The 23,028-nt window shown below is 48.5% G+C and overlaps 1 protein-coding gene across 2 annotated transcripts; it reads right to left on the reverse strand.

The window, feature by feature from the left end:
• Nucleotides 1-35: 35 nt before the first annotated feature.
• On the reverse strand, nt 36-22,128 carry CSNK2A1 (casein kinase 2 alpha 1). Of its 2 annotated transcripts, XM_050313681.1 has the most exons (13): nt 22,005-22,128; nt 10,637-10,834; nt 9,528-9,639; nt 8,465-8,566; nt 7,988-8,038; nt 7,335-7,394; nt 6,570-6,653; nt 6,112-6,222; nt 5,188-5,289; nt 4,215-4,315; nt 3,357-3,505; nt 2,039-2,125; nt 36-1,394 (listed from the first exon to the last, which is right to left on the reverse strand). In XM_050313681.1, the coding sequence occupies exons 2-13, from the start codon at nt 10,735-10,737 to the stop codon at nt 1,279-1,281; spliced, it is 1,176 nt and encodes a 391-aa protein (XP_050169638.1). In that variant the 5' UTR covers nt 10,738-10,834; nt 22,005-22,128; the 3' UTR covers nt 36-1,278. The 2 variants fall into 2 exon arrangements, with proteins under 2 accessions (XP_050169638.1, XP_050169637.1); XM_050313680.1 differs by lacking the exon at nt 22,005-22,128 and having other exon boundaries at nt 10,637-21,432.
• Nucleotides 22,129-23,028: the final 900 nt, after the last annotated feature.

The following is a 23,028-nucleotide window of genomic DNA, read 5'->3' on the forward strand; positions in this document are numbered from 1 at the left end:
GGGGAGGCCTCTACACAGGGAACTTAAATCTAACCTCGATAAATAAAACCAAATGTTTATTTACACCAAAGAATTCCAACACTGGATCTTTCACATATGAAGGACAAAGTATATATACACAGCAAGGGGTAGCAGGGCTGTAACAAGGGTGCTTTTTCCGTTGTCAATGATAATATTTGTCCACAATTAACTGGTCTACCATTTCAGTTTAAGTTAACGTCTGCTTGCTCCTTCCTCTCAGTGCATATTTACAAGACTGTGAGGTAACTGGTATTCTCACCACATGGCACGTGAGGGAGGGGATGGTGGGTGAAGATGTGGGATCGGACTTGGCGCGGTCTGACTTTTTTTTTGATTTTTTTCCAGCTTTTAAGTAGCCACCAGCTCGAAACCTATAGAAACGATTTAAAAACAATATACCCAATAACAAACTAATTCCAGAGATCCAAGCCAAGCAACGGCAGGAAGAACCCTCCTGTGAGAAAGGGGCTGATCAGAGTAGGGCTTTACTCTACAGGAGCACCTGTCTCGGGAGGTGGCAAGGACTCCAATTGGATCAGTAACCTCATTTTTAAGACTAAAATTACATGCAAGGGGTGAGTTGGCATTCTGGTTGGCTCCTAAGGAGACATTATCCAATCCAATTAGGATTTTGGACATTATCTGCACTTATTCCTTTTAAGCTTATCCCACCTCTCCCTACTGGAATTGTCTCCTCAGTGTACCCTGGCTGGGACATATGCAGGACATGGGGTTCAAGTGAGTGGTACTTTAAGAATCCCCCTCCCCTGCCTCACGAAGACTTGGTTTGGTAGTCTCTGGAGAAGAGCACAATCCCCCAAGGTGTAGGCTCGTGGAGGAATAATGGTGGGAACGTGAAGAGAAGAGATTTCCAGCAGGATGCAAGAGCTTGGAAATGCTGTTGATTCATTTGTTATTAAATGAAGAGTATTATTTTTCTTTTTTTTTGGGGGGGGGGAGAAGTGGGGTGGGGGGGGAAAGAAAAACTGTCCAAGAAATATTCCATCTGTAGGTATTTTCAGGGAATCCCCTGAGTTACGAAAAGTTCAAGTAAAAAAAGAAAAAAATCAGCCTATAATAATTTTGTATATAATGACTGAACTACTATAAATCCACAAGCAACAGTTCAGACACGGTGTCTCCAAAGCGTTCATCCCCTCCCTTCCCCTGCCAGGCACGAGCTGCGTCCTGAGGAGAGGTGGAGGGGGAAACCTCTTCCCCACCTGACTCAGCTCAGGCAGCAGGAGACAGAGCCCGTCACTGCTGGGCGCCCGCAGCAGCTGGAACCGGCATCCCCAGGGTGGTGGTGGCAGAGATGACGGGTGAGCCCGCTAGAGGTCCAAGGGGTGAAGGTGTTGGCACTGAAGAAATCCCTGGAAGAGAGACAGGGAAGCAGGAATTAAGAGTGAAAACAGCACGTTGCCACCCGGGACAGCTCAGCTTCTGAAACCAAGCGGTGGCTTTGCAGGTCGGTTATGTTTTCAGAGCTGCCAAGGAAAGCTGAGATTAAAGATCTGTCACAGTTCTCTGTGGCCTCTGAGAAGGGCTGACTGAAGAGTCACTGATGGGCAGAAGAGTGGCAGGATCCCAGAATGGTTTGGGTTGGAAGTGACCTTAAAGCTCATCTTGTTCCAACCCCCTGCCATGGGCAGGGACACACAAGGTTGCTCCAAGCCCCATCCAACCCAGCCTTGAATACTTTGAGGGACGGGGCAGCCACAGCTTCTCTGGGCAGCCTGTTCCAGTGCACTGTCCTTCAAACTGCTGCCAGGAAATCCAACTGCAAAGCACTTTTTAAAACGAGACCAGAAAAGCAGGTCAGGCTGCCCCAGACCTTACTTATCTTGCTCTCCCACCCACTTCTTTGCAGCCTTCCTTGCCCTTGTCTCCAGTCCCAGGGGATGACCCGATGCCCCACCTGCAGAACTCACCCTCCTGGATCCTCACACCCACCCAGCACACACAAAATGCTTCTTTACCACAGCAATCACCAAGAAGAGCTGAGAGCAGGACTGACCTGACATCATGCTCGCACTGCTGACAGGAGTGCTGCCACCCGGCATGTTGGACGAGCCCATCCGAGCCTGGTCTTTCACAATGGGATCTAGGAAGAGCACACTACCCTTAGGTGCTGTGTTGCCAAAGGGCTGCTGAGGCTCACAGACTGCCCGTGGCCTCTGTGCTCAGCCAGTCCTGGCACATCAACCACCATCTACACCAGAACTCAGAAGTTTACACCCTGTCCCAGTGGAAAGCGCTCAGAAGGTGTGTGAGTTGTGTGATACCAGGGAAAGCCACCTAAACATGATTGGGGGTCAGCAGGACTGCTTGACAGGAAAAGCTGAAGGGAATTAAGGTGAAGTTTGATGTGTTTTCTGTGCTAAGCAACTGCGTAATTGCAGAAAGCCAAACCCAGATCATGGGTGTAGCGAGCAGATAGATTATCACTAATTACAATCACGTGTCACGTCTCTATACACATCTCACAGCAGCTTGTGAGCTGTCAGGAGTGTCACTGGAGCTTGTTGTCTTCTGTGAGATGATCCCAGCTTACTCACTAACTTTTTACTTTCAGCTGCAGGTAAATAATGCTCTCACCTGAACAGGGACAACCCCTTCCTGCCTCCCAGGCTCCCTGTGTCAGACAAGGGAATCCCGAATTTTGCCTTTCCTCATGCTGAGCTCAGCACCATCTGTATCTCTGTGTGGACCCGAATTATTCATTCAACTCCCACATTCCAGGTTTTTGGCTTTACTAATGCTCATACCTGCAAAACATTTCACTGGAATATTTCCTGCAGGTGTAGCATAGATCTGCAGTTTGTTAATTATAGGGGTTGCTTTAGCAGCAAGAAGAAAAACCCACACCTGAACAAATGCTGACATTTTGCATTGTCGCAGCTGTTTCAAAGCCCTAAATATCAATATTTGTGAAAACCAGCAAACATTTAAAAACATTTACCAGTGGAAGTTACATTTTTGCTTGCAAACCCAAGCCCTGTTTCTCCACAAACCAGACATCTCTGGGTTTATCAAAACATCGGAATCCAATCACATCTGCCAAAGGCAGCCCCAAATCACATCACTTAGGTGACTTTCCCTGATATCACTCGCTGATTCATGGGCCCAACACAGGTATCCAACACTGGTTCCTCGGCTGGTGTAGGTGGCAGTGGCATATTTTACCCACCCAGAGAGCGGCAGCCTCAGCTCTGGTGCAATTACATGCAGAGACCAGGCTTATTATTGTTGCTGTCCTCAGTCCCCATCTGCACAACCCATGGGAACAGAGACCTCCCAGAGGCAGATCTCTCAGGGCAGCAGCTGATACTCACAGAAGTAGGGGTGTTCCATGGCTTCTCTCGCTGTGAGTCGTGACTGGTGATCGTATCGCAACAGCTTGTCTAAGAAATCCAGAGCTTCTGGACTCACCAGGTGCTGGTTCTCGCTGTGAACAAAGCGCTCCCATCGCTTACGGGAGTGTCTGTGGGAAAACAGATCCAAATCAGGCCGGGCAGGGGACAGCCACGCCAAAATTCACTCTTTTTAAGGAGCAGGGACTGTGACAGATGTGTGTCCCTGAGAGGGTTGTGGCAGCAGCCGCAGGGCTGGGGTTTGTGGAATGTGAAGCAGCAGTGCACTGTGTATCCACGCGGTGGCAGAGCTGCTGTGGCCCCGGCACGGCCACCGAGGCCACCACAGCCCAGGGACAGCCACCACAGCCCCTGCACGGCAGCAGGAATCATTCAGAATGGATTACAGGCCTAAAATTCCAGGTCCTGCTCTTCTCTTACGCCCCCGACATTGGTTCCTTTACTTTTAGTGTTGCATGAAATAACTCTATGAGGGGAAAAAATGATGTAAATGCCACCTGAAGCAGCACCTGATTTTTCCGTGCTGTAATGCTGAGAAACAGCACTGTTTCCCCCAGGCTGGAGAGAGCATTTGCCCTTCATGCTTTCTGCTCCAGCAGTTCCTTTATTGCCTGGATGACATTTAAAAATCTTTCCTCAGGTCCATTTCCATATAAAGGACTATGGGAAGCACTGGCAAAAGGGACCAAAGGCACAAGGTGACAATTCTCCAGAATTCTGGCTCTGGTTTCTCCCCTAAGTTTTTGTTTGCTTCAAGGTCTGTTGACAAAGCTGTAGCTGTGTCTGGATCTACCCAAGAGACTCCAGACCTTGTCTCACCTGCCCAAGATGTCATTGAAACGTGGATCCAGCTCAATGTTGTATTTGTCAATGTAGTCATACAGATCTTCTGTCCCCAGCACCTTGGCTATCCTCACCAGCTGGGAACAAACAGAAAAAGAAGTCACTACTGTGAGGAGATGATAATGCTGGAGCCTGGGGGAAGATACAGCAGCACATTCCCTTGGGAGCTTGAACCTGGTCTCAGTTCTGAACCAGCTTCCCCAGCCACACAGAGTCCCCAGCACCAGGAACGTGCCAGAGCTCACAGCCAGAGCTCAGTACCCCAAGGCAGCCAGGAGGGAGCCACATACCCTAAAATCTCTAAAACCTGAGACCCTGCAACACTAACTCCCTTTGTAGCAAGAAAACATTCAAAACCAAGAGAGGGGGAAGGCAAGACTAACTGGTCAAAAAAAGCAGAAACTCTGGATCTTGCATGTGAAGGGTGAAGCACCACCCCAGAGAGCTCCAGAATGGAGGTTTGAGAATAAAAGGTCCCTGTTCTGGAATATTTGCATGTCAGTCACATGCAGAGCATGTGGTAAAGGTTTGAGTATAAATATTCTGGCCTAAAGGCAACGCATCAAGGATTTCAGAATCTTGACTGTAAACCTGCAGCAAATGCAGTTTGCGTACAGAGAAGGGGGAAGGTGGATAGTGGCAGGGGCTTTCCACATAACCTCAGGAATAGCCAATCTGTGTACCAGAACACGCCAGCTGTAATGCAACTATTGTTACAGCTTCTCCCAGACTCCTACTGAGGAGCCCCTAAGTACAAAGCTCTGTAAATCCATTTCCATTTAATTGGTTACGTAATCTTGCACACTCGAGAAAAGGAATGTGGCTTCAAACTGAGCAAAGAAGCCATTAGAGAAAAGCTTAAATCCTTCTCCAGATCACTCGACAGAAGCCTAAGCAGGAAATCTTCATGGTGCTAAGAGAACAGAGATTGTACATGACCAGCTCTCACCTGATCATAGTTGTCATGGCCATGGAAAAATGGTTCCTTTCGGAATATCATACTAGCCAACATGCAACCCAAGCTCCACATATCCAGACTGTAATCATACATCTGTACAAAACCAGAAGGACAATTCAATTTCTAATGAATCAAGCAGAGCAGACTTCTAAAACTAACAGGGTCCCCCCCCTCCCTCCAGTGATACAAACAACATGGCCACATTATGCTGGAAACAGACTGAACTATCTTCATGTATCTTGACCCCTAAACACTGTTTAGCTCAGTGTTCCAGTTACTCAAACTGGGATACAGCAATTAGCAGGACAGCAGGTATCCTAGTTCCATCCCTGTCCACCAGGATATTAAAGACCAGTGCCTTTTTCTATTTTCACTGCAGGCTCCAATGTTATGAACCACTGAGAAGTGTGTGTGGGGACGGGAGGGATCACAACAAGCAACAAAAGGCGTGGCCTCCCCAAGGTCCACAGGCAGGTGAGGATGTGCCTTTTTTTCAGAACCAGTACAGTCTGAAAGTCACCAGGAACACTGTGATTTCCATAATGCAATCTGCCATCAGATATGGGGATGCTTTTATAGCTTAATTTAGAAGTTCATGCAGTACTCGCTGTTCCCACAGGGGCTTTGTTTCATTCCTGTACCTTTACTGCAAACATAGCCTTGCTAAAAAAATATTCAGCATTTGTATTCCAAGATCCATGATGATAGTTCTGCATCTCTTCCTCAGGTCCTGAGACTGACTACTCATTAGTTTCTTTAATTCAGAATTTCTTTAATTTTATGGCTGCTTTCTGCCATACATTTTGGAACAGACTTCAGCTTCAACTCTCTAGACATCTGAGTTTTGCGTTTGTTACCTTGAAATGGCACAGACTTTCCATATAAAAGTCAGTGAGAAGTCCTGGTAGTTCTTACCTGATAATCTACAAGGAGTTCAGGTCCTTTGAAATATCTGGAAGCCACTCTGACATTGTACTCTTGGCCAGGGTGATAGAATTCAGCCAAACCCCAGTCTATTAGTCTAAGCTAGAAATGGCAGAAAAGAAAAGAGGCTCAAGGGATGCTCCAGCTCTCCAGAGGCTGAAATTCATTTGATCAGAGCATCTGGTAACATATTCTCCCCAAACCCATATCACCAACCAGTGGGAATAAAATACCTCTCCTTGCAACCCTGTCTGTACATGTGACCCCATAAAAGCTTCAAAAAGCAGCACACAGAAGCTCATTTTACAGTTCTCCACACAAGGGGGTGCAGTGCCCTTTGAAGGGGTCTGCTAATACCACCACACAGGAGTACCCCCAGAAGGGATCCCAGTTTGCCAAGAGAAAAGCAGGACCCCCCTCCCTGCCCCCCCCCAGCCTCCCCACACTACCTTTCTGTGCTCGTGGTCAATCATGACGTTGTGAGGTTTGACATCTCTGTGCATGATTCCCATGCTATGGCAGTAATCTAGAGCCTGCAGGGGACAAAGAAACAGATGCTGGAGTCACAAGGACCTCTCAAGTTCAACCATATTCAGGAGTATTTGCACATACACCAAGTGTAATCAGATGGCAAGACTGCCCAGTGTTACATCCTGGACTAGACTCAGTGATCACAGAGCCCCCCTTCCAAAGGAGGTCCCAGCAACACAAGTGCCCTGACTTCACTTCATGTGCTCCCTCCTAAAAACTGGAATTTCAGAGTCCCTAAGAGCATAGTTACTAGGCACTATTGATCAAACAAGGCTCCCTTTTCCAGGCTCCTAAGGAAAAAAATTACTTGTTTCAGAAGAATGGACAAAGACATTTGACTCACATTACATTAAAGCACAAACCCAGCCAGCAACAGCTTACAGTTGTCTGTTTTCAGAGGCTACACGTACTTCTGATTCAGGATCTTTAAGCTATCTCAGTGTACTGAAAGGCTCTGCTAGCCTCAAAAATAAAATAAAAAAAAAGACCAGCATTTGTTGCAGAAACAAGGCTGAAAAAAATCGATACTGAGTTGACATTTTTCTGCCAATTCTTCCATAGGCTTTCTCTTCCCTTCCCTTAGTGATATGTCACTATCGTCAGCAACATGGAACTATCTCTACAGGATTAGCTGAGAGCAAATCCTAGAAATAAACAGCCAAAACAGCAAAACACCAGCTTACCTTCAAAATCTCATACATGTAGAATCGAATATCATAATCTGTTAATGTCTGGTATAATTGCTGTGGGACACAAACACATCATATCAGTGTTCAACACCCAAAAACCCCCATCACATCCCTGCCAATACAGAATAACCCAGCCCTGTCCTGGGCTGCTGTGGCTCTCATAACCCATATGAAGGAATAGTTCAAGTTTCCCAAGTTACTCTGATCCCACACCCAGCTCTGCACTGCCTTTCTTCTCTTGAGGTGGGTCAGTAGGAAGGGCACAAAGAACCATTTAAATCCCTACTCCCAGAAGTACGAAAGGCCACAGAAACAGCTGTCCAAATTTAAAGTGGTTTCAATAAAGAGTTGTACATATAAAAGCCAAATGATTCAAAAAGACAGGTACAGCAACAGATTCATTTGCTCCCAAGTTTAAATACCACTTGAAATCTGGATCCTCACCTTTTAACTTCTGTGGTAAAATGATACTGAAGGACTAATTACAAACTTCTATCCCAACTGTATTTACCTTTAAGTACAGTTCCTATGCTGGAAGGAAATGAATAAACAGCCTGCCTGCTCTATGTATTTGACTTTCCCCTCAAGAAACAGAATGAGTGGCTTTCAAATGGAAAAAAATGAGAAGTTCACATCCCACACTGTACCTTAAAGTCTGTGTTGTTTACATGTTCAAAAACCAAAGCGGGTGTCCGAGACTAAAACAGAAAGAAAAGTATTCAGCCATGTTATGTTGAGATAATGTTTCCATTTGGTATCATTAATTACACCATTTTTTTCCTCCTAAAACTGCACAAAACCCCTCTGCCTCGAACATATTTATGATTCCCCTCAGACAGAGAAAGCAGAGCCAAAGCCCACAGCCCCCGGCAGCGCTGTTTGCAGAACGAATTAACTTCTCTCAGCTCACTGGTATCTCTTCCTCACAGAGTGAGGGGCTGGAGGGACCTGTGGGGGAAGGGCCCTCTACGAGAAGTTTATCAGATGAAGAGCTGATCTTATTAGCCCATTCAAAAGCAGGATTTAAGAGCAGGGATAAACAAAAACCCGGATCAGAGCTGAAGTCAAACACAGAAACTTCACCCATAAGCCCAGGGTACCCTTTCAGTTGCTCCCATACTCACCACAGGATCTTTTACTATATCTGCAAGGGTGATTATATTGGGCCCGCCTCGCAAGTTCTCTAAGATCTTGATTTCACGCTTGATTTTCTTCTTTTTAACAGGCTGAAGAATAAAAAACCCAAAGTGTAAGATAAAGCACTACAGTAAAGTGAGGCTAATAGCTCAACACCCAGATGACAACACCCAGGTGACTGGGTGTTTTGCAGATCAGCAAAACACATCAGAGCCTTTGCAATATAACCCGGGTATGCATCACTCCAAGAAGGGTTCAAATATCTGCTGTCTCCTTCCTAACCAAACAACCCTGACAGCTATAGACAATAGTTCCATGTGAAGGAAAGGCAGGAAGATTTTTTTTTTAAGGCTCTCTGAACATGATCTGATAGGACAAGTGGTAGGACAAGAAGAAACAGCCTCAAGTTGTGCCGGTGGAGGGTTTAGGTTGGATATCATGAAAGATTTCTGCATGGAAAAGGTTGTGAATGAGAACAGGCTGCTCCAGTGGCAGAGGGACCCCTGGAGGTATTTAAGAGACATATACATGTGGCACCTGGGGACAGGGTTTAGTGGTGGGTTTGGCAGTGCTGGGGCAATGGTTGGACTCGATGATCTTAGAGGGCTTTTCCAACCTGAACAGTTCTGTGATTCTATGATACTCCAAAAATTCTAAACAGGCACGTGGCAAATGCTGAACTGTGAGAAGTCCATGGGCTATTGGAGGGTCACTGAAAGAAGGCCATGCCCATGACAGCATGCCAGGGTCCAGCACTTAGAGCAGGTGAGAATTTTGTAGTCAGCTGCTGAAGCGTTGCTTAGCTCTAGGTAAAAACGCGTTGCACGTGAAGGCTTCTTTAAGACAGAGCCTAATTCCTTACAGGCAGAGATCTGACTTAACATCCAAGTGCAGGGCGAGTATCTGGAGGCTCAAAATGATGGCCTGTTTCACTGAATGACACTCCAAAGCCTGGCTTTAAGGATTTCAGTTTTAGAACATCAAACAGCCCTTCCTGGCCTCTTGATCACCTCAAGACAGATTTTATCTGTTGCCCAATCCCCAGCTCACCTTGAGAATTTTAACAACTACTTTTTCATTATTTGTAATGTTGATGGCTTCAAATACTTCACTGTATTTGCCTCGGCCTAATTTTCGAACTAGCTGGTAGTCATCTTGATTTCTGTGGAGAGAAAAGGTTAAAGTTCCAAAGAGCTCAGTCATTTCCATGACAATGCTCCTTAACACTCAATCACTGCCTCACTTTCCAGACAAAAGGGATTAACCAATGTCTTCTCCTGACCAGGGGGATTAAGAATTCAGAGAGAAACAGGGAATTTCTATTTGCCCGAGTCAGATTCAATCCAGAACTATGGACTGAAAGCCCAACTATCTTTTCAGCATTAGCAAACTCGAGCTATCCCTTCTCCCCATCTCTCCATATTTGGAAGCTACATTTTATTTTGTATAATACTGTTAAAAATCAACAAAGCCAGTGAGAGCAAAATCTTAAGTGCCAGCCTGTTTAAAAACAGACCAGGCACAAAGAAGCACTTATGCTCCTGACGACTGTGTACATTCCAGAAACTGGGAACTGCAGCACAGCTGAGGGCAGAACTCTGCCTGGGCCCTCCACATCCCAGCAGGAATGCAGAGCTGTGAAGCTGCCACCACTGCTGCCTGATTCTGGGACGGTTTAGTCATGAGCTCAATTTAGACACCTCCCTCCTTCAAAGAAAAGCAGCCGTGTCTCTTGCAGTCACTCGCAGAGAGCAACAAGTCACAAAATAGCATGTACCTATTTAAGTCTGCAGAGCCTCTTCACTCATCCAAGCCAGGAGCAACTTCAGTTTGAAAGCCTTTTCACTTCTTTTCAGCCCTTGCACTCAGGGCTGGTTAGATTGTTTCAGAAAAAAGACTTTCTTCCCTCTGAAAGGGGGATGTTTCCTGACTACCTGGCAAAAACTCTTCAAACTTTTAAGGAAGCTGCTGTTCCCGTGCAGCTGAGGGTTTAAAAGTTTGATAAGAAACACTCCTTGAAAGAAACACCACGATCCTAACGCTTGACATCTGCCGAGGAGCGTGGATAAAGCCTCACAGGGGACTGAACTCCCTATGCTCCCGGATCCACGGGGATCGATCCCAGGGCAGGGACATCCAGAGGCAGCCCCCGGACTTACCCCCACTCGACAACGTGCGACTCATAGTCCCAGTACTCGCGGGGTCTGTGTGTGTTCACGTCCGTGTAAACCCTGGCCCTGCTCGGCACGGGTCCCGACATATCAGACAGGTTGGCAGGCGGAAACGAGCAGATGTGAAATCAGAGGCGACCCGGTCTGCAACGCTGCAAGGAGGAGAAAGGCCTCAGATTCCTCCACCTGCAGAGAGAACACGAACCAGAGGTTAAATTCTCGAGGTACTATAAAAGTATTTAGGTTAATCATTAAAAGCTGCTGGGAAGGAGAGGCTGGAGCCCAGCCACAGGCCTGGGATCGCTTGTCACAGCTTGGAAGCAATTTGCCTGCTCTCCCTCACACAAGACGGGTCACTTGGCCCCGCTAACAAAGCCCCCTCCCAAATCTTGCAACTTTCAGCATGTTGCTCCCAACTTCTGGTTGCAGAGATAACTTTCCAAGAGGAAAGAAATGCCACGAATTCTGTATCTGCAGACAGACTCCTTTTCAGCTCCAGAGCGAAAGTAGCAGCCACGGGCTGGAATCTCATCACTCCCCCATCTTGTGCCACCCAAACCAATTCTGCTGGGAGGAGAACCCCTTTTAGTCACGACTTTCTACAGTCAAGGCATTAAATCTTGACTGTCCAAAAGACAGCGGCATCTGTGTTGGATTATGATGCTTTACTCAAACTCAAGAAAAAAATTCTGCTGCCAGGGTCTGAAGATGTTTCTTTGCATCTGCTTGTCCGAAGCACTTGGTAAGCAACTCCAACTGTTTCTCCTTATCTTGTGATCTTTGCAAAGCTTCTGTTAGGTTTTATCAGCATTGAGACTAGTCAAAATCACTCAAAAGAAAGTTACTGTTTGTCAAATACTCTCAATTTTTATCATTTATACCTGAATATCTTATCATCTATATCTGAGTATCTAAGACAACAGTAACTCACTACAATTTTACTTCAGTATTATCCTACCTAAAATAAACGTGGTGCCTTTGCACCTCTCAAATCTTTCACGAGTTGACATATTTTTAGGTGTTTAAGTAAAGAATCTCTTTGTCAGCTTTCAAGATAACTGACAGGGAGGGGAGCTGTCTCGTGGAAGGGCTCTGTTCAGTGTAGGGACACCCAGACCTGTGGATGGGCTCGAGCAGTGGGCTGTGACCTAAATGAATGTATTTATTTGCTATGCCAATCTTACTCCTTCACAAAAAACAGGCAACTGCCAGACTGCAGGAGGAAATAATAGCCCCATTAATCAGTTATTAATGAGAAAAGACCTAGAAATCTGCTCGGAGCAGTTATCAGGCTATCAGGACAATGCAGACCAGATAAAAATTCTAGAAGCAAAATCCCGCTCTCCTGGCAATGTCCTGCTGGTTATTCAAGGTCTGCACTGCTTCAGCTGCTGGGAGGGCCCAGCAAGAACCACTGGCTGTGAAGATGGTGGAGGACCTTGAGGGGCACAGGTCTGATGCCCTTCACTGTGCCACACAACCTGACCAGCAGCTGGTCCTGCATCCAGAGGCAGAAACATCCATGAGGGCTCTCTGGCATGGACACAGCTCAGCAGCTGGGTTATTTTTTGACCTACTGACACACCAGTGGTGCTGGAGGCAGCTCCAGGTAGACAGGCTTGCACTAACCCAGTCCCAAGGTTCAAAAGGGACACAGCACCGTCCCAAAGTCCACTGAGGCCTCACACCAAGAGGGTAAGGATGGGGCACTTCAGCCTGGCTTGCAGCTAATGGAAGAATATGAAGTATTCCTAAAAATACAATAAGCCTATTCCTGGACAAAATATTAGTTCTCTAACAAAACACACTTTCAGAAGATGAGGCAGCAATCATCTAAGACCTCAAAGCATTTACATGGCATGACTCAGACACTTAGAAATTAGATGTATATTCCAAAAAGGTCCCCAGGCATTACCAGAGCATGCAAGTTTACTAGAACACTCTAGTACGGTGAAATTTATTAGATTTCAAAGTTCAATCATGGTGGTTTTGTTTCTCCTCATTCCATGTGCTTCTGGCAGGAGAAGCACTGGCTCATTTCCTCTGCCCAGTACTCCTTGTGTAAGAATTAACTGAACCTATACATGACTTAGCAATTTTAATTTTTTAAGCACAACCCAGTATCAATAAAGCACATGTGGCTGCTCCAGCTCACCCAGCTGAGCGAGATCAGCTTCAGCAAGGCAAAAAGAAAAAAAAAAAAAAGAATAAAAAAGAAAGAAAAATCAATCACATTATCTAAAGATAGATCAAATTTCACAGTGGCTATTTTTTGTCACGTAGCTCTAGCCCAGCTCAAGCAGCACATTGTAGCTGGTTGCTCAGAGAAAGGCTTTTTCAGGAAATCATCGACTGCAGCTTCTAAGAATGGCACACAATGTCTATTTACGAGGGTAGGTATTATTGTCTGCTGTTCTTTATACAGGAAGGGGAGAAAGTCTGCAGAGATAATTTAATTTTGAAGCAAACAAAGTTACAGACACATATAAAAACTTTCCCTGCCTGAAAGGTGCTCACTCACTCTGCTCAAAACAGCCAAGGAATTCGGATAGATTTTTCTTCCACTGCCCCTGGAGGGGGATCATTTTGCAGTGGATCCAAGTTCCTTGGCAGAAGGGAATGACACAAATAAGGACAGATAATGGGGACAGGTGTTGACATGCAAACATCAGTTGAGCTTCCAGTTTTTCAGGCAGAAAATCTACAGTATGAGCAGTGACTGCACCTAGAGAACCGTCTTGAGCTTCTTACAAAAGATGAGTTCTGTTTCTGCAGAACCCAAACAGAATGTTGCCATTTATTAATTCCTGCTTTAATGACAGAATCATAGAATAACTTATATTGAAAAGTCTGCTTAACATCATCTAGTCAAAGCAGATGTGACTAGATCAGGTTGCCATGTCCGATGCAGTCTTGAGCATCCCCAAAAAACCACAATGTCAAAATTTTAATTTCTCTGGTAGAGAAGTGTTTAACTAGGAAACACAACCACGAGCTTTCAGAAAACACACCAAAGGTCACAGAGAGAGGAAGACAAAGCTCCCAGCTACAATCTGACACGCTATTCACTGCAAGGGCTTCCCTGTGCAAGGACACAGAGCAGTACCCTGTTGTCTGAGCAGCTTGGCAAGATTAGACATTTTGTGCCCAAAGTTCAACAAAAGGGTAAAAAGCCTCTCAGTGCTCATTTTAAATCTGATTTTTAAAACAGTTTAACTTAAACCACCGTTACAAACTCCCTCATTTTAAAAAAGGGATGTTAATTGTCCTTAAAATGCACTCTAATTCCAAGGGCAACCCCTGCCCCCATGGGGGATGTGATATCTTGTGAAGGATCCATACTTCCAGCACCTATTCCGATGAGCACAGGAATTTCCTACACCCTCTGTCCTTCCAGACGTATCCACTTACAGCAAGTAGCAACAAAACACAGCTAAGAAATCCATGCAGATTAGTTTGAGAAACACACCTACTTAGCCCCTAGTAACATTTGCCTTTTTTTTTTTTTTTTAGCCAAGAATAACTGAGATACTGGAATATCTTTTTTCTCCTTTAAAATGGACACGTTTTTGGCACCCAGCTTCTCTCGAGCCGAGTTACTCACTGAGAACCTTAAACCTAAGAAGTTGCACCAGTATGACACAGCACTCCCACAGGCTCCCAGTGAGCTGGAAGCCAAGAGCTTCCCGGCAGGCTGGTGTCTCCAGGACCCTGCAAGTGCTATCCAAGTGATGACCTTTGTGGATAAGGTTTGGAGTATAAATAATGCACCCAGGAACACAAGCACCGCTTGACACCTGCCCTCCATGTGAACAGTGTGCTGCCAGGAAGATCCAAGTTCATCCAAAGGGAGAGGAGTGAACCCAGCAAACCACGTCCAACACCACATAACCCTGGTTTTATTAGCAAGGACCCACCTGGACTTGGTTTAGGTGAGCCCACAACAGGCCCAGAGGAGCAGGACAGGACCTGAATTGTCCCAAGCTGGACTCAAAAGAGCCAAGAAAACACTCCCATCACTTTATCAGTTCCAGACAGACTGTCTCAGAGAAGTTCACCTTCCTCTCGAGGAGAGAAGTGAGATGGACAGATCGGCCAAACAGGTCTAAGACTTTGCTCTCACTTGTACTTTCCCCACGTAAGCTCATTACAGCGGCGACTGTGCCAGGCTAAGACTGTAAACAGGCTGAGACAGCAGCAGGTTTGTTGTGAAAGAAGAAAAGCTCTGTCAGTGCAGAAGAGCAGAATTACAGTACAGAGTCTGGAATCAAAAGGTTATTCCTTTCTTTTATCTACAACTGCAAGCAAGATGTTACCTTTCACGGCAAACGGCTTAAACCCGGCCTCCGAAATCACGAGCGTGTAGCGTGATTTCTTAGGGCGAGGAAACATCACAATTATCAGATAAAACTGTTGATGATTTCCTCCACATAGCCCTGTAATCCTCCCAAGGAAGAGAACTTGCTCCTTCAGAGTCTGGAGAGTATCTACAACTGGAGAGACACCACTGAAATTACAAGATCAGGACATGCCTAAATCCTACAGTACAGCCTGGTGGCAGCCAACATCAACCAGCACCCAGCTTACCTTTGAAAGGAGAAGTAACAGTGATCAACTTCATAAAAAATATGCTTTATCTCACAAAAGAACCCGATCTGTGTGTTTTCACGATGCTGAAACTGCAGCAATACGAGCATGGAAGAATGACCTCCAGAAGTCCCTCGCAACCTATATTTTTCTATGATTTTATAGCTAAAATAGAAACAAACCTGGATTAACAAAGCTGACACTTTACATTCTTTCCTGAAGATCACTTCCCTACTAAAGGGGCACCATCAATAGAAGCACAGATTTTAAAATCTGAGTAAAAAGAAAAAGCTAAGGTTTGAAATCGAACTTTTCCCTGGGCACTGTTTTGGAACAGCAGAGGCTGCTCTAACTGCATTTTCCACCAAAGTTATTTTGCAGATTTCTTCTAAATAGCTGGTTGTGAGGAATAACAAATCATGATATCCAAAGGCCTCAACATTCCCTTAAAAAAGAAAACACGAACAGTTGTGATTAATTCAAAACAAGACATGGCCAGTCCTTAGGGAAAGCAGTTGACAGGTTTAGCTATACTGGAAGAAACACCATGGAGTAATTCTGTACTGGAAATATCCTAAAATTTAGATTGGCTCTTCCTTCATCAGCTTGACTGATCCCCTCCCCTTCCAATTCCTCGTGGTTCCTGCCAATGAAGAAATTATCCCTTGTGTAACAAGGATCACAATCCGTATGGAAGTCACAGGACCCACCACGGAACGGTTTCAGTTTTACTGTCACTCCACATTTCACAATACCCTGCACAGTCTTGGGGAAAACTTCACTGTCCCACTTTCCCAGCGCCGAGAGCAGCGTCTCGCACGTCTGTCACCCTCCAGGACGCCCTGGCAGTGCCTCTGGTGCCCACACACCCTCCTGGCAGAAGGTCTGTCACGCTTTGTCTTCCTTTGTGTTCAGACCTGTAACAGCTAAACTGTAGCAGAGCTCTCACAGACCCTCTGTGGGTCTCCACTGCCTCAGCCTGGTTGGACAACTGTCCTTTGCCAAGCGTCAGTGTTGGCAGCAGCACATGGACCTGGATCGGGACAGCCGGGATTTCCTCCAGCAGAGTGATGGGAATGCTGCTCACTCCATCTCCTAAGGGATTTTATCCAGAAGAGACAACCTTTAGAACTCCTGTCTCCCCACTTCTCTCACCCAAAGGCCCTGGACTCTCCCTCATATTTTCAGAGCTAATTTAGTCCACAGCATATGGAGCAAAGGGAAGGCTTTTCTTGACACAAAAAGGTGTCCAAAGGCTGATCTTGGACGAGGCTCTGGGCAGTGACACCAGCAAGACACCCAAGCCCCAGCATTTGAGCACAGGCTCTGCTGCCTCCCCACACCTCTGGCTGCTCCTGCCTCTGCTCCCAGCCTCCCACAGACACAGCGGATATCCTTACTGCCAGTGCCAAGGAATCCTGACACAATCCAGTAAAAATGGCTGTAAATGTAACCAGGAATTGCCAAACTAACCTCCCTGTACACACACCAAACAAGAGGCCTTCTGCAGGCACCTTTTCCCCACAGTTCTGACAGTTCAGGCCGAGCAGGGAGTGCAGGAAAGGTGGGCTGAGTTTTTTTGGAGGTACATCCCTCCAGGCCTGCCCTAAAGCCAAAGCAAGACTTCAGTGGGAAACAGTTCTTTTTTATTCCAAGAGCACTAACAAAACTAAAGCTCCTACTGCTGGAGCTTCAGACAGTGTTCCAGTCACCAAAACTACCATTTCTGAGATCCCAGCCAGGGAACTCTTCCTGAGGGCTCACAAAGGGGAATGTTTCAGCACCGCTACAGGCTCTTCACAGCTGACATCAGGTTCCACTGGCAGCGTCCCCGGGAAAGTTCTACCTCCCTAATTGCTGCTAAGTGACACAGTTGTTTTCCTCATTAATTAGTAGGCACAGAGCACTGCCAGGCCAATTGTTCAGCTGATTTGACTCTGGTTCATGTACAGAGAGGGATTCAGCCCGAACCTGGACAACTGACCTGTACCAACCACCTGCAAAAGCTGTACAGTTCCACCTGACCTGACCGTGTAATTCCCAGGGGCAGGAACAGTTACCAGAGCCAAAGGATAAAGCAGTTACACTGCATGTAACTATTCCTTCAGGAAATCCCTGTGATCAGCTGTTCCACAGAGCGGGTGATGCACCACAAACCATCTCCACTGCTCAGCTGGCATCCAGCAGGCTCAGCAAGAACCACCCGGTGCAAACCCCTGCCAGAAAGTAAAGTTCTGACATAATCCTCTAAAAATTCGTCATTACTGACACAAGATGAACCCAGCTACAACCACCCCAAAAATCAAAAGGGAAAAAAAAAAAGCTATCAAACTCCAGCAACCAGTTTAATAGCTGTTATGCCCTGGGTACCCTACCACAACATCCCAGTGCTGGGTTTAGAAATTTTATATATATATATAAAAAATTTTAAATACAGTTAGAACTGTATAAACCCCAGTGCTGGCTCCTGACACTGCAGGTGATGTGAATGTACCAACCAAGATTTTAATATTTCACCCCAGTGTTCTGGAGATGAACTGAAGCCTGGTGACCACAGCACTTTCACCAGTGTAACCCCTGGGGACACAAATGCTGAACCCACCACTGCCATGCCAAACAACCCCACAGCATCCTCCTTCACACCCTGCAAACAACCCCCCTCCAGCAAAGCCACTGTGCCAAAACCTGTAATTTAATCTTTAAACTGAGGTGAAATGAATCTGGATGCTGCACAGCGAGCAAAAAGCCCCCCCCTTTTCCTTCTGGAGTACAATCAAAGTGTGGAAGAGATGGTGGAATTCAACAGCACACTGGTAACAGGCAGAGAAGCCTGTGACAAAGCCTGGAAGAGGAGGAACATTGCAGGAGCTCTCGCTTTCCTACACTGGAAATTAATCTGTTGTGCGCGTCCACGCTCATCCATTTTCAGAACACTAAAAATAAAGATTTTTCTGACAACTCACACACACGTGTGCAAAGATGCTCTGAGAAAATGCCTTCTCCAAGGGCTTTGGCAACAACAGGCAGAGGCTCCATTTTGCCTCCCTGGACAAGCAGGAGGAACTGGGGGCATTTCTTCCCACCACAGCCAGACCTTTCCCACCCAGGGAAAGCAAGTTCTGGCACATAATTCTGTGTTGGCACTGCACAGCACATTGGACTCTCCCTACACTTGGATTAATTAAAAGAGACTAATTTAGCCTTTGGTTGTTTCAGAAGGGGCAAGGGCAGAGCCTATTTCTCTGCAAAAATGGAGTGAATAACCTCCAATTTTCTAGGACTGCTGTTAACACTCAGAGACACGACTATCCAGTGGGAAACCCGCAGCCAAGTTCTGCCTTGACTCAAAATTATTTTCTGCTTTCATCCAGTACACATTTTATTCACCATTCATGTTTAATAAATTGCCATAATATGATCCAGCCATTACAGGGCCAGCAGCTGGACAGCCTGCTTTAGAAACCGTCTCCCTGCAAATGGTAACGTCCCTTGAAAATTAGAAGTGAGTAAGAAGGACATAACTCTCAGAAATAAACTCTCTGGAAAATTAGAATTATTAATGTCGTAACTTTCCAAATGTGAGTCCGTGGTGGTACCAAGTCCACAAAGAGCTCCAAGCCCCCCTTCTGCTCTTCAGCTTCCCAAAGCAGCAGCATGAAATGGGTAATAAAATCATTTGCCTGAATGAAACTGCCCAGAGCAGTGTGAACACAGGAGCAGGTGAGACTCGTGTCACGCTCCCGCTCCTCTGCTGCTGACACCCGACCAACAGAAGACATCCACGAGCCTCTGATCCCATGGCTACATCAACAATCCCATTTCTCATCGACCTTTCCTGTGGACCCGTTAGTTGGGCACCTTGATGGCGACAGGTTTGAAAAACCAGGTTGGAAAATCACTCTGCTTTCAGACCCAGCGCTGACAACAGATGAGAAAGCTGCAGCCTCCTCTTTCAAGCAGTTTTTGTAGGTCCAAAGGAGAACTCCTTTTCTCCAATTACATTCTGTAAATTCCAGGGAAGTCAGCTCTTGGAAGCCCCTGGAAGGAGACATCCAAGCTCCGAAAAATTATCCAAGAGCTGTCCTACAATCAATGTTTGCAGCCAGACTGAGTCACAGCAGTCCTTCTTGATTCTAAAATTTGGGAGTTTTTTCCCCCCTCTCAGGACCCTTAAGGGACAGTAAGATCTAAGATGGCACCAATCTCATCCAGGGAGTTTCTAAAACAGATACCTTAATGTAAGCAATTCCATAATGGAGGAACAGTGGAGGTGACAGGTCTGGTAACCCAGAAATAAATCCCTGCCTCTTCAGAAATGTGACATGAAATTAATCACACCACCACAATGTCACCCATTTCCTTCTCCTGCCTCCCTTTCCCTTATTCCTCAGAGGACAAGAGGAAAGACAAAAAGAGAAAATTAGTTCTGTAAAGGAGAAAATGGAGAAGAAGAACTGAAGTGGAACCTGTGAGGACACCCACCATTTAATATGGCTGGGAGAAGTTGGGACCCTGTCCTCTTTTATGGTTTCTTTCTCTGTAACTCCACAAACCTATAACCACCTTCCAGCAGCCCGTATTCCACACCGATGCACCCAATTCCTTCAATCCACAAAGTTCCTCCACCCTGTTTCAGCTCCTCATGGGCAGCAGGTGAGAGGCCAAACTCTCTGGTCTGAGTGCAGGACATGCACACCCAGCTCTCCCACCAGCCACGAGGGAATGAGGACAGTAGTTTTCACTAACAATACAAATTATATTACCAGGTATTGCCATCAATCACCAGAGAAAGGTGAAATAAAGGAAATTTCTCCCCATTGCCAAGATGAGAGGGAAGGATCACTGCCCACCACCAAAGATCTACTTCATGCTCAGGGAAAGATCTGCACCTTTACAAAAAGCCCTTCTGTGCCTGGAGGCACCCACAGAACTGGGATTCCAGGTGCAAGGCATGGGTGGATCTTCTCCTGAGGGCAGAGTGCCCTGCCCTGTCCATGGGACTGGACATTCCCATTCCAGTTTTTATTTTCCAGTGTCTCCACAGAGGATGGGCCACTCTTGGTATGTTTTACCCAAGCATGGCCCTGTGCTGGAGGAATCAGAACATTTAGAAACCCATCCCAGTTTTTAGGACTAAAGGAGCTGATCGAGCTTCACATTTTCCCCCAAATCCTGCCTTGAGTCTTCCCAAGCACAACCTCTGCCCTTTTCCACATCCCACCAGCAGGAACAACACAGGGATGAGCAACTCCCCTGCCCCTGCTGATGCTGCACCTGGAATGCACACTGGGACCCACACCCAGCACCCAGGTCCCTCACCAGAACCAAAGAGCACCAAACTGAGCAATTCTGCTCCTGAAAAGAAAGTGCTTTCCAAGAACCAGCAAATAAATCACACCCAAGCACAAGCACTGGGTGTCCACTTCATTCCTGCTGTGCCCAGGCGACTCTGAGCCCTTCTGGGGGATCTTCCCGGGCTGTTTGGGGAGCACACGGAGCTTCCCTGAGGAGCCAGGTGGGCACAGGGCACAGCCCCCTCCAGACACATCATCCTGGCACGGAGGGAGCAGCTCCCCAAGGCCCCAGCCCATGTTTGAGCAGCACAAACCCCAAATCATCACAGACCCCTCTAGGGGGTACCAGGGTTGAAAGGAACCCACCAGGATCGAGTCTAACCCTTGGCCCTGAACAAGACACCCCAACGATCCCCTCCTGTCCCTCAGAGCGTTGTCCAAACCCTCCTGGAGCTCTGGCAGCCTTGGGGCTGTGCCCACTGCCCTGGGGAGCCTGTTCAGTGCCAACCACCCTCTGGGAGAAGAACCTTTCCCTGAGATCCCACCTAAACCTCCCCTTAGGCAGCTCTAGCCGTCCCCTGGGTCCTGTCCCTGGTCACCAGAGAGCAGAGATGGGTGCCTGCCCCTCCTTCTTTCCCTGAATGTTCATAATCCAAACTTTATTGGTTTCACCCAAGGCCCTGACTAAGAATAAAGTGATCTGACACACACGGGGCTCCATAATCTTATCTGACCTCTCACTTACAAAGCACATTTCACAAACAGCCACACGCAGCTCGCTGCCCCCAAGGCACAATGAACCAAATTACAGCGGGGACCAGACCGACCACCGCCGCTTCCAGAGGAGACACGGGCGGGAGAAGCCGTGAGAACGACCTTCCCCCCCGCCCAGAAAGGCCCAGATCGGAGTCCCTGCGCAGCCGGGGGTGGCGGCGAGCACCGACAAACAGGCCTCTCTCTCCCGGCCCCTCCGCATCGCCCCCGCTTCTCCGGGCAGGCCGGGGGAGAGGCGAGACCGGGCAATTTAGATAAATAACACCTACACGGCGCGAACGAGCGAGCCGGGGGCGCTGGGGGGAGGGGACGGCCCCGGTCCCGCGGGGCATGGCCCTTCCTTGCGCGGCCGGGAGCGGCCCCGGCCCGGCCCGGGGGGGGCAGCGGGGCGACCCCTGCGCGGCCCCTGCCCGCTCCCCCCGGGGGCTCCGAGCCCCTCCGCGGGCAGGACGCGCCGGGCCCTGCCCCCTCCCCGCCGCGCCGGGCCCGCCTGCTTCCCGCGCTCGCCCCTCAGCGCCGCCGCCGCGGCCCCGCTCTGCTCCTGATGGGGCGGCCCCGGCCCCAGCAGCGCCCGCGGCGGAGTGAAGGGGGTGGGGGCGGGAGGGGGAAGCACAGGTGGCGCGAGGCGCCTCTCTCCTCGCCCCCTCCGCCCGCCGCCGCCGCCGCTGCGGGCCCCGCGCGGGCGCGGGAGGCGCCGGTACCTGGCGCGGCCGCCGCCGCCGCCGCCGCCGCACGCACACAGACAATATGGCGGAGGCACAAGGCTCGGCCGCCGCCGCAGGGACCACAGCGAGGCGCGCCGGAAGCGGAACCCAGCGCGGCCCCGCCACGCGCCGCGGGGGCGTGCGCAGGGGAGGGGGGGGGGCGGCAGGAAGGAGCGGGAGGGGCGCGCCGCGGGGCGCGATGGGAGTTGTAGTCCACGGGTGTATGTGTGTGTCTGTGTGTGTGTGGGGGGGTCCCGGCTCCGTGTCCCGGTGTGTCCCCGCGGGGCGCGGGGAGGCGGCGGGGGATGTGTCGGCCTCCCCCGCCGTGGGGCCCGGCCGTGCGCGGTGGTGGCCCCGGCCCGGCCCCTCCGCGGGGCTGCGAACGGGGACCGCCGCCAGGGGGCGACTGCGGCCTGCGGAGAGGCCGCGGGACCGGCCCTTCCACGGCCTTTCCACGGCCCTTTCACGGCTTTTCCATGGCCTTTCCACGGCCCTTCCACGGCCCTTTCACGGCTTTTCCATGGCCTTTCCACGGCTCTTCCACGGCCTTTCCATGGCCCTTCCAGGCTCTTTCCACGGCCTTTCCACGGCCCTTCCACGGTCTTGCCACTTGCCCTTTCCCAGCCCCCCTGGCCCCCAGGGTCGCTACAGAGCAGTGGGATCCGGCCCCGGGGTGCAGGAGCCACGCTGCAGTTGGTGGAAGGGGCTCGTCCCTCTGCAGTGTGCACTGTGCCACCAGCCAGGCTGAGCCCTGACCTCTTCCAGCCACCCCATGACCTTCCATCCCTGCCTTTCCCCTTTTTAACCCCAATTTCCTGATGTGCAGCCCAGGGCATTAAGTTTTTTTTCCCCTCAAAGATTGGCCACAGCAGATGGTCCACTGATCCGTGGTGCAGGCTGAGCCAGGGGGGACCCCGTTTTGAGAGGAAACACATCAGGACTTGGCCTGACCCCTCTGCTGCCTCCTCTGAGTCCCCCTGGCTCATGGCACCCTCACAGTGGGGCTGACTGGGGACACACA

This window comes from Myiozetetes cayanensis, unplaced genomic scaffold (assembly GCF_022539395.1).
Source record: "Myiozetetes cayanensis isolate MyiCay16 unplaced genomic scaffold, myiCay2020 scf19, whole genome shotgun sequence".
In the NCBI taxonomy this organism is placed as follows: Eukaryota; Metazoa; Chordata; class Aves; order Passeriformes; family Tyrannidae; genus Myiozetetes; species Myiozetetes cayanensis.